At 40.4% G+C, this 11542-nt stretch overlaps 1 protein-coding gene across 1 annotated transcript; it reads left to right on the forward strand.

The window, feature by feature from the left end:
- Positions 1 to 741: 741 nt before the first annotated feature.
- On the forward strand, positions 742 to 10185 carry LOC104376712 (kazal-type serine protease inhibitor domain-containing protein 1). Its single transcript, XM_009983331.2, has 4 exons — positions 742 to 1198; positions 7167 to 7327; positions 8928 to 9072; positions 10055 to 10185. The coding sequence occupies exons 1-4, from the start codon at positions 742 to 744 to the stop codon at positions 10183 to 10185; spliced, it is 894 nt and encodes a 297-aa protein (XP_009981633.1).
- Positions 10186 to 11542: the final 1357 nt, after the last annotated feature.

The raw sequence follows: 11542 nt of genomic DNA on the forward strand, positions 1-11542 counted from the left end.
CTAAGCGTAGAGAGAACAATGGGTTCTTTAACAGGTCTAGGTACCTCTCATCTTAAATCCAAAAGTTTAAAGTCAGTTCCAGCTGACTTGGATTGTCCCTTGCCTGTAAAGAGCCGGTAAGTAAATTGTTAATTCAGACTCCCCAGCTGTGATCATTAATGGATGCAATTTGATGTTAAACCTTGCTCCAGTCTGTAGAACGGCGGCTCAGGTTTAGGGTACTGGTATATTGGGTGGTACTTTGTACCCATGTTTGTCTTTTTGTGACTGTCTTTTTCCAGCTGATGAGGTGGGGGTGGGGAAAGCTCATAGCAGTAGATTTCTTCATTTTACACTAATTTATCCTGTTCTCCTTTCTACAATAGCTGCAATATAGTGTTGTTTCAGTAGAGCAACACTTTGCAAATTTGGCTGAAGAAGACACTGAGCAAACAGCTTTTCAGAGAGCTCCAACTCAGCTGTCAGAAGGGGCAGTTTGGTTTCTGTGCAAGCAATACTCACATTCCAAACTGCATTAGAGAAAAGCCAGTGGGTTTGTGTGCGTTTTTATTATCAGTTCCAGATTAGGAATCCGATGCTAATTTCTTCTTAAAGCCTGCGTTTGCAGTAGAATTTCTATTCTAAAACAAAAAAAAGGATTGTGATGTTTTTCTCTTACTAGCTCACTCTTTTGTTTTTTTTTTCCTTCCCCCTCTGGCTTTACTCCAAAGCCCTTTTCTGCTTGTTTGTTACATTCTCAAGATGAAGCACCCGACGGTTACAGCAGTGCTGGTAGTACTGGTGCAGGTTTCTCAGAGTTTCCCTGCCTTGTACCACCGAAGTTGGTGGAGGCTGTTAAAGGAAGGAGACGGCTGTGGAAAATGCGATTTGGCGCTTTGCTCTGAGCCTAAAGACTGTCCAGCCGGGACTGTACTGGACCGTTGCGGCTGCTGTCCTGAGTGTGGAAATGTGGAAGGTCAGATCTGCGATTTGGACCAGGGCAATCATTTTTATGGGCAGTGTGGGGACAACCTTGAGTGCAGGCTGGATGCTGGCGAAGCAAGGTTTGGGGAAGTCCCTGAACCCCAGTGTGTGTGCAAGTCCGAAGAGAGCATTTGTGGACCTGAAGGGAAAACCTACGAGAACATCTGTCAGTTCAACAAGGCTTATGCTACGAAAAGAAACATCAGCATGAAACATAAAGGACCATGTGAATCAGGTAATATATACAAAGGAACTTTCAAACTAAAAAAAAATCTGATTCTTATTTTTATATGTGTTACTAGATGCTCTAGTCTAACTCTATCAAACTAATACTTCATTTTTGTTATGATTATCATTATTTTGTTGTAATACTACTTTGTGTTAAACATGTGGTTTAGCAGCTGGTACTTAATCTTGTACGTTATAAGCCTCTATATTAGACTAGTGGATTTAAATCACATGGTGATTAATAAGCCATAGATCTACAGAGTAGCTCTGCTCTGAATAAGCAGAGTATGAGATATTTTCTACAAAAATACTATGTGTAGTTGGGAGTAGGTAAACAGATAGGATAGTCTGGAAGGACTGGAAAAATAATTATTATTATATGAAGACTGACTTGATATTAAAGTGGTGATAGAAAGGCAGATTTCATTCATATATACACACACAGATATGTGTATATGCATGCGTGTATCCATCTGTGTGCATCTATGGTCATGAGTGAAGCACAGGCAATAGAAGAAGATAGGGCTTAATTAACAGGTCTGTTCTTTTCACAAAGAAGTCCAAAATAATCCAATTTTGGCATCACCATAAAATCTCAGTAATCCATGAAACGGAAATCCAAAATTAGAACAAAATCAAACTGAAATAATTTCCCTAGAACATTACTGTGTGTGAACAGTTCTCCACAGTGATTGTTAGTGGAAAGATTTTTAGCTGGGTTGTACGGGGGAAACCTGCCTCCTGCTCATACACTGTTCTCATTCTTCACATTATTATAATAAGTCTTTACTCCTGGGCACCTTTCACCTAAGTCACATGAATATAAAATGAAAAGGAAAAAATGAACAGGCTTTTGTTTTCTGAATGAGAAATTACTATGCTCTTTAAAGTTAATGAAATATTTTCTCAAACAAACCAAGTAGAAGAGGTCTCTGGGTCACAAATGGGTCACAGTTCTGGGAATCTGAAATTGCATCTCTGGCAAAGGTTCATAGATGAGGGTAAGTCGGGTACGTTTCACCCACTCCTTGCTAGCAATCTGCTGCCTCCAATTTAGACTGCTATGCTGTGCTTTTATATTGAATGAACACTGGCTATTGAATACTTAAAAGGAAGAGTGATGAACAGCTAATACCAGACTTCTCTCATCTTTCTCTAGTTGCAAGAGAAACATCCATTAAAGAATCTTTATTTGCCATTAGGGTATTAAGCTGGGAAATGAGGCTTGTCAGTAAAGAGACATTCAGAAAACTCAATACGTACCAGTCCACAGTATGACTGAAAGCCTGTGAGCCCCCAGGTAGGTGTTCTTATTTGGGATTAAAATAGCACGAGTCCTTGCAGCATCACCCCTTCAGGAAGATTTCAGTTAGCAATGCCACTCAAGTAGCAACTGATGTTAACTTTGCAGCAGAGGCAGCTGTTGAGGCTTACAGGCTTAAAGCAATGGTCTGCTCTAATCAATTAAACAGAATTGGCCACCTACAAAAAGCTTTAATCTGGAAGTGCTATCGCTTTTAAATGCTGGTGATGTCATCCACCAGGGCCTGCAGCCATCCCTGAGGTGCATGACACCGCTCATCCAGAAGGAGGAATGAGCTCAGCTGCTCTGCATGCAGGCAGCACCCCCAGCGCTTTCCCACTGCTCCTCTGGGTCCCTAGAAAGGCTAGAGTCTCCAGGAATGCAGAGGAATTTCCCAGGATTGCTCAGCTTACTGAGTTGCACAGAAGCCTGGAGGAAAGTTCATAGCCATGTCAGTGCTGTGCAGAGTTTAGTTAAGAAAAATGGGGGCCTGTCTCCTCGACTCTTGCAAAGTGCCCAGCTGGCAGATGTGCCCAGCTGCAGCAGAGCGCTTGAGCCTGAGGTGGGTGCTGGGCTCGCCGGGGAGGGGGAGCACAAGAGCCCCTCTTCCCAACCTTTCTGAGCAGCAGCTGACTGTGCTGGGTTTGTAGATGGTGGTTTAGACCCTGGAAGAAGCCTTGGGCCTTTCAGCAAGCTGCAGGGCACAGAGGTGCTACCACAGGGGAACCGTGCCTCGGTCCCCAGTAAGAGTCTACCAGTAAGTTCCCTCTTTGCTTCTACCTGAAGCAACACAGTGGGCATGCGAAAGTGCCCCGTGACTCGGACTGGTTTTCCACGGCTGCAGCTGACGACAAAAGGCAACAGTGAGCCTGGCTCTAAGAGTAGCAACCTCTGCTGCGGCACTGCTTTCAGCTGACTCCAATTTGCATGAGAAACAAACACTGAACGCTCTGGGGTTTTGGTACCAAGCTATAAATATAACCTTCCCTCAACTCCAAGTACTTTGTTTTGTTATTTCTCCTTCAAAGCATCTGCTGTTTCCTATTGATGCCAAACGGATTAATTGTATACAGCAACCAATGAATAAATAAATAACAATCAACTCCTTTCATCAGACCAGTACAGCCTTTTATCTTCCGTCTATCACCAGAAGGAGGGGAAGAAAAGGGCTAGCTCCCTAAAGAAACACTGAAAAAGCCCTTCTTTTCCTGAAAGCTAGTTTTGATCAGTTTATCTAATAATTTACCAAGGTTACGAAGTACATTGATTATATACAGATTCTCCACACTTAATCCATCCCCATTCAGAGTGATTCTCTTTATATTTAGCTGTGTCACATAATTTATTTTAAATGTACATTTTGGAATAATAAACAAATAAATGAGCCACAACATTTTCTGCCATTTTCATCAAATTAGACCTAGATTAGCAAAACTTAATATGAATCAAGGGAGGGGGGGAAACCATATTATCTAATTCATTAGTCTGGAGTGATATTGGGTTACTGTTGATGGTGAAAGGTGAAGCAGTATTTTGACTTTTCCTCGTGTCTGGCTTATGTCTTCTGTAACACATAAAGATAATTCATGACTAGGACTGTAAAAGGAAAGGAGCAACTATTGCGCATTCACCTCCAGACACTGTGACATTAGAATGCTTTCTGTAGCCATCAAGAAAAATTTATCTACTCCAAGAATCAAAATGACCGGTTACTGTAACAGTGAAGATCTGTTTCTAAAGACACAGTTATGCAAAAAAAGCACGCACAGATATGCATGGGAGAATTTGGCTGAACACAAAATCTGAAACACTCAAAAAAGAAGCTTGTAAATTTCTGTTAAAATGATATATCATTACTTCAATTTTCTTCTGTAAAATACAGCAAAGTAGTGTTGTGAGACATGTATTATAGAATCATAGAATCATAGAATCGTTAGGGCTGGAAGGGACCTTCAAAGGTCATCTAGTCCAACCCCTCTGCAAGGAACAGGGATATCTCCAACTAGATCAGGTTGCTCAGGGCCTCATCCAACCGGGCCTTGAACGTCTCCAGGGATGGAGCATCCACCACCTCTCTGGGCAACCTGTTCCAGTGTTCTACAACTCTCATGGTAAAAAATTTTTTCCTAATATCCAACCTGAATCTACCTCCCTCTATTTTAAAACCATTACCCCTTGTCCTATCACAACTGGCCCTCCTGAACAGCCTCTCCCCATCTTTCTTGTAGGCCCCCTTGAGGTACTGGAAGACCGCTATAAGGTCACCCCGGAGCCTCCTCTTCTCCAGGCTGAACAGCCCCAACTCTTTCAGCCTGTCCTCATAGGAAAGAGGACTATTATATTATTTTATTTCTGGAGGCACTTCAAGTTTGAGTAAAGAATGCAAGTATTTATTGTGTGTTCAGTTCAGAAAAGGCAGTTAAATTACATCAAATCTGTGGCTCTTCCTACATGCTAGGAGTTTCATCTCACATGATGCCAGTCCTGGTCAGCCCTGGTCTAGCAAAGCCTTAACGACCTTTATAGAGGTACCCAGCTGGGTGTGACTCAGACCATATCCAGACATTTCCATCTAAATTACCTTCTGGATTATCCTTACAGTTAATGGAGGACAGGTTATTTCCAGTGTGGAATTCATCTTGGTGTATGGTAGACAGTGCTACACAAATTTCTTGTACATGAACAGCTATAATGTAAATCTGTAATTCAGACCTTAGGTCCTGGAGGCTAAGGGTGTGTTTACACGGTGAGGTGAAGCCAGAGCTCTCAGACTCGCATGGCTGAGCTGTGGCTGTGGACAGTCACATAAGAAGGACTTCAGTGTCATCCATGTATCTGTAGGACACCTGTGTTAGCACCACAACAAAAGCACTACCAGTCAGCATCTGCCTATTTAAAAAGTTTGTCACGCTGAGTCTGTACAGGAATGATTTAAAGAATTCATGTGAGTCAACATAGACATCTGGGGTTTTTTTGACACTTTAACTACAGTGGATGTATCACTACAAGGAGTGTGGTTGCACTGAGTTTTAATATTTCAAAGTACGTTTTAATACCAGAGCCTATGTGATAAATCCACAGGCAAAATATTTCTCATCCAAGATATCCAGTTAATGCTGATTTGAATACAAGATTTCTGAAATAATATACAGGTTCTAAATGCACAGTTCTCAAGAAAAAACAAGCATTAAAGGGTTTAAGTATCCTAGTTTGCCAGTCTTACCTTTTAAGAGTACCAGGATTGTTTAATAAGGCATTCATGAATGGGGAAATTGATACTTTGCTGTATAATTTGCAATTAATCTTAATCAGTATGCATTTGTTATTTTCTGCACAGGTATTAATCCTGAAAAACTGACAAACGTATTAGAAACTTTGCTTGAAAACCTGGAACAGGCTGTTAAAATCTCAAATGCTGAAGCATAAATGCTGTACCTAAATATTGATTCAATATTGCAAGTAAAAATATATTAATTATTTACTAGAAGTTTCTATGTCCAAGTATCTGGGATCTGTACAAAAATAAAAGCAATAATTAAATACAAGTCTAATGGCCCAGAAAATGCATTCATTTTTAAACACTGGTATGGAAAAAGAAAGAAAACAGACTTTAGAAGGAAAAACATTTCTTGCTGAGGACAAATAGGTCAGGAAAAGAGCAGAGATCTCCAAAATAGGAAAACCGTGACAACAGTAAATGTGTTATTTTGCTCTCTGCTGCTAAAAATCATCATCTCCTGTTAATATTTAGTATGTTCTTATATGCTTACAGAGAGATATGTATTTAAATCATGTGTGAATGCATCAAGTGACAGTTCATTTTTTTGTCTTCAAATCCCTGGACTGGCTCCCTCTCGTGGTAAACGTCAGCTTTTTCTTTGAGAAAAAGTGGGAGAGGATGATTCAGAGACAATAAATAAACAGTGGAGGGGGATGAGGGTAAGGGAACAAGAGGAAACAAGTAAGTGGAAATCTAGTAATTATAATAAATGTAAAAAAACTTATAAAAATAACTGCATTTCAATTACGTTTATTACTTGTCTCATGACAAGAACATCAGATGAAACTGACAGCAATTGTGGACACATGTGAAATGTATTAATGCTGTTATTCTGGAACTTGCTGCAACGAGTTCCATGGGTAAGAGGCAAGTTCAGAAATGATGTACTCAGAAAACAAGTGTTGATAAGCTAGCAAGTTCAGTATTGTAGCTTTTAAGCTAAGCAAAATGTAACAGAAATTAAGAACTATCATGTGTAATCCATTACTCTGTGATTGTCTGCTACAGAATTTCTTGTACTTCCCTCTGAAGGTCTAGTCAAGCATTGGCTGCCAGACTGGTGGGCCTCGGGTCTAGTCCACAGTGATAGCTCAGGGGACACAAATTAAACTTTTCATTTCAGCTGAAGTTTCTTGATCAAGTGCGAAGGGAAGGACAGACGGGCCCTTTGAAATAAGCATTTTTGAAAAGCCTGTTCACCCTTTAACGAGACACAAAGTGTTCTTAGCTTTAAAAGCTGCTTGGAATCACGTGGCTCTTCATAAATGTGTGAGACAGCAAAAGGCAAACTGGTTTTGTCATATAAAATAGGAATTCATGTTATATGCTTTTGTGTTTGTGTGATCTTTTGCTCACTGTCTTCTAAAGCACTGTTATGTTGGTTCTTTGCAGCTCCTGTTATTTCTATGCCACCTAAGGATGCCCAGAATTTTACAGGCAATGATGTCATTTTTGGCTGTGAGGTGTCAGCCTATCCCATGCCACACCTTGAATGGAAAAAAAAGGGGAATAAAATGTTTCTGCCAGGAGATGATGCCCACATCTCAGTACAGGTAAAACTTGAGTTTTCCATGTCACACTGGGATGAGGAGTAGGGGGATTAATCAGTGAATTCCTCCTACAGGATACAATAATGCTGCAATAAATAGATTCCTAGTAGGAACCCTCTAACTACATAAAGAATTCTGATTTCAGTCGGTGCAAGGATCATTATTTTGGCAGTCCAAGCAGAAGAAATAACAGGGAGGGTACCATCTGGCCCACTTTGGGGAAAGAAAAGATGGAAGATTCTCCTTATGTAGGTATGATTCTGGAACAACTGAATGAACATGTAAATGGAACTGTTTAGGCTACTACCTAAAAGAAGGTGCGTTCTGGGAAGGACGGCTGTTGGCAACTATTTTTCTACTCTTGATGCAGAAGCATAATTCTGGCAGGTATCTAAACTTCTCCTTTGCAAGATGCTGTTTCTGGATACCCGCGACTTGGGTTCAGTCTCTGAGGCGTTCAAAAGCAAAGCAAAGAGACTTGCGCATTTTATGAAGGACACTGTGTTTTAATCTGAGGGGAAAGAGTAGAATGGCATTAGTATAGGCTTCAAGCAAAACTAGAAACTGCCTGAAAGTTTGAGCTAAAATTAAATAAATAAAAATGCTAATTCTTGTAACTGGAAATAACATTCTGGGGAGACGAGCTAACAAAGCCCGATGTACAGGCAGACTGCAGTAAGGCTGAAGGCTGCATCTGCATGCCTTCTCCAATGGACAAAGAATATGAAGAGAGACTATGCAGAGAAAGGCATGGAAAATCTAGGTTTCTGGATACATAACCCAAAGATGAGAAGATCCAAAGGATGCGAGGCATAACCTGAACAAAAAGGTAGATAGAAAAAGCACAGGAAAAGCTAATTGAAGTACCAAATATTTAGAAACGTTTCCAGAGATAGTATAAATACTAATGAGATCAGTGGACTCAAAAGTTGCTCAGAAATCCACATCCAAATGCTGATCACCTCAGTGGCTAAACTGAACCCTGTTAACCTGTCTCATTAACAGACTCAGCATGAGACCATCTCAATGTTTGTTACTGGTTTTGTGTTATTTGTTTGGAAAAGAAAGCTCACCCCTTTAAGAGACCTTAGTTTAAGTAAACTGAAACTGACTGCCACGGAAGTGTGAAAGCTCATGGTATCTCACAGCAATCCATTAAAACCTGGATGAGTGCCAGCTTGGTCAGGCCCTGAACAACTCACCCAGACCCACCTGCCACTCTCATCCCAAAGAAATTTATGAGCTTGAGAACTGGTGCTTCAGCTGATGAGCTTGAGAACTGGTCCTTCAATGCTTTGAAGCAACAGAAGGAAGAGGTGCTGGGACAAGAGATAGGAGTGCTGGGAAGCAGAAGCATCAAAAGGACCAGGAATCAGAGCACTGTGAAGGGCAGTGAAGTTTAAAGAGCAGAGCAGAGAAAGCATGAACTTGGAGGCACAGAGACAATAGGGTGTTAAAATATAAGGCAGCAAAATCGAAGAGAATCAAAGCATGATGGCAATAAACAAAAAGATTAGAATCATGTTTCATCCAGCCACAACCATTTTGAGAAATATCATGATGTCTCCTACTTAATTTCAACTATTTCTTTCTCTTCTCAAAGGCAAGAGGTGGGCCTCAGAAGTATGGTGTGACAGGCTGGCTGCAGATTCAAGGCCTCAGGAAATCAGATGAAGGCGTTTACATCTGCCACACCAAAAATAAATACGGTGCCACATACGCCTCCGCAAGATTGAAAGTCATCGACGGTATTTTTTTTTATTTGGATGTGAAGAATATAAAAATGCATAGAAGCAGGCTGCAAAGGGCGGGTTTCTCAGAATGCAAATGAAGGATATGAGAAATTCCCTGAAGATGTCCATGTTTTAATTCTTCTGTTACTTTAACTTTTACTTTATCCCCTAACAGGAGACTCAGCCCTAGGTATTTAAAAGTCAGAAGTGCTTATGAATTCTGGGAAAAAAATACATGTTAATATTGTAATATTTTGCTGCAAATTATACCAGCTTCCAGAAAACAGAAAGCTGTGGACTATAGCCATGCAGCTGAGACACATACTATTTTACTATCCTTATCCTTCAGAAATCCTTTGATGTTAGCAGGAGCTCTGCACCCAGACCAACAGCTGCTGTAGCTGAGGGAGTCTTTGAACCACAGCAGTTCTGCTTAGCTGTTTATTTTTCAGAAACTTAGGAAGGATACAGTTGTTGCTCCTTAATGAGAGTGTTTGGAAAGATCTAAGAAATAGCTTTACTATTGTTTTGCATTGGGCCCAGTCCTGCAGAATAACATCCTCCTTCCTCTGGGGACAACTGGGTTTCCTGGCAAACGCAGGATAAAGATGTATTGTCTTACATTTGCCTCCCGGTCTCTGGGAGTTTGTCCCTGGTCTAGTTTGTCACTGACCTTGTTTCAGCTCAAAGCTTTATTGGCTCTGGGCATATTTTCAGGTGCACAGGATCTGAAAAGGACTGAACTCATAGTTTACTGGTATTGGGAATTAAATTTATTTTCAGTATCTTAAAATGTGAATGATACACAAATTTGCTCAGATACCATGAGCTTTGATGGTATGAGGTCAAGTCATTGGATAAAAACCCTCTCCTTTTAACAGATATCTTAACAGTTAAGATTCAGAAACACTGAGCTTGCTGTACAGATCCAAACCCATACTTTCCTCTCCATTCCTATCTACAACTAATTTAATCTGGATTCAATTATGTCTTGCAGGCTCATCTCCTGCATTTGCACTTACTGCTGGCAGTAGAAGTGCAAGCTACAGCATTGAATATGGGGACTATTATGACCATTCCGATGATGAAGATGAGGAAGAATATGAATCTGGGGACTATGAAAATTGAAACAACTCTGAATAATAATTTTTATACATCTGTTATCCAATGCTTTTCACACTGTTACATTTACTAGTAGCCTCTATGCTGTAAACAGCTCCTCTGATAACACACATATTCACTTGTGTATGCACCTTCCTGAAATTCAACTTTGGCTGAAGTGTATCACGCTACTTACTAGAAATAAGAACAGTGGTAAATTCATACATTTAGACTGTTAAATAAAATTCTTAAACATTCACCTGTCTACTAAGTATACCGAAGGGATCAAATGTTATATTCATTTAGAAAAAAAAAAAATTATCATTTCTTTCAAGCATTCTAATTTGTCTACCAAAAATGTCCATAAACGAAATTCGTACCTTGTATCAATTTCCTTTTTTCTATAACATACTAAGAAATATCAAGAGATTGTTCACATGGCAACAAGCCTAAGAATGAAGGTTGCAAAAGAGTCTTTAATCTCCTTAGTTCATATTTTCTTAAGTTTCAGCAAGATTTCCCTTCTCATTTGAAATTTTTCATGGTTAGTCTCATCAAAGGCAAATGATCTGTCTTTTGGGGGGCCGTTCACTTTTAATAGATATATGAAGCAATCACAGTCTAAAGCAAGCAAGTGATGTTTTACTGGCAATACCCAAAAATACCCAGCAAAGATTTCTTGTGCATTCAAACAGATGAGCACACCTTTCCCTTCTTTTTGTAACAGTTCCTGCACTACTCCTAACGGTGTCGGCTCCTTCCCACCAGCCTGGGCAACAGTTCAAGATTTGGGATCATTATTTTTACTCCTAACAGCATCGTTGTTTGGTGAGAATTACTGCAGTTTAAAGGTGGTGGCTATTCTGTAGCTCAGTGCATGCCTTTCAAACACACAGAGATGTGCACAACAGAGCCAATATTTGTCCTTTGTCTTGGACTTGCTCCTGTTATCATCTGACCCATCTATACTATGTCCAACTAAAGTGCATTCAGCACTGCCACACTTCTGGCAATGGCAGACAGAAAAGCAGGCACTGTTCTCCTGAAAACCACCAGAACACATGGACATTTTTCAAACTGTCCCAACCACTGCTTGATCAGCATGAACCAGACAGCAAATGAAATGCCATTCAGAACCACGAGACTTCAAAGCGTAAAGTGATCACCCTGAAAAATTTCTCCTGTTGCTTTTTTAGCCAACTAGACGAAGGCTGACTCTGCATTAATGGGTGGTGGAAGACACTAAACTATGAAAACCACTTTTGAGAGGCAGTTACACCTATTGGTTCCCATCGGCTGAGGAGAAATGAATAGCAGTAAATTACTGAACGACATTAACGACTAAGGAAGCAAAAGTTCAGGCAGCTGAATGCAAAGCCTCACT

This window comes from Tauraco erythrolophus, chromosome 16 (assembly GCF_009769465.1).
Source record: "Tauraco erythrolophus isolate bTauEry1 chromosome 16, bTauEry1.pri, whole genome shotgun sequence".
Lineage (NCBI taxonomy): Eukaryota > Metazoa > Chordata > Aves > Musophagiformes > Musophagidae > Tauraco > Tauraco erythrolophus.

Bases quoted from the DNA above. Each gene is read 5' to 3' on its own strand.
- LOC104376712 (XM_009983331.2), top strand. From the start codon at position 742: ATGAAGCACCCGACGGTTACAGCAGTGCTGGTAGTACTGGTGCAGGTT. The intron at 1,199-7,166 runs GTAATATATACA...GGTTCTTTGCAG, and splicing joins TAAAGGACCATGTGAATCAG to CTCCTGTTATTTCTATGCCA. The intron at 9,073-10,054 runs GTATTTTTTTTT...TATGTCTTGCAG, and splicing joins AAGATTGAAAGTCATCGACG to GCTCATCTCCTGCATTTGCA.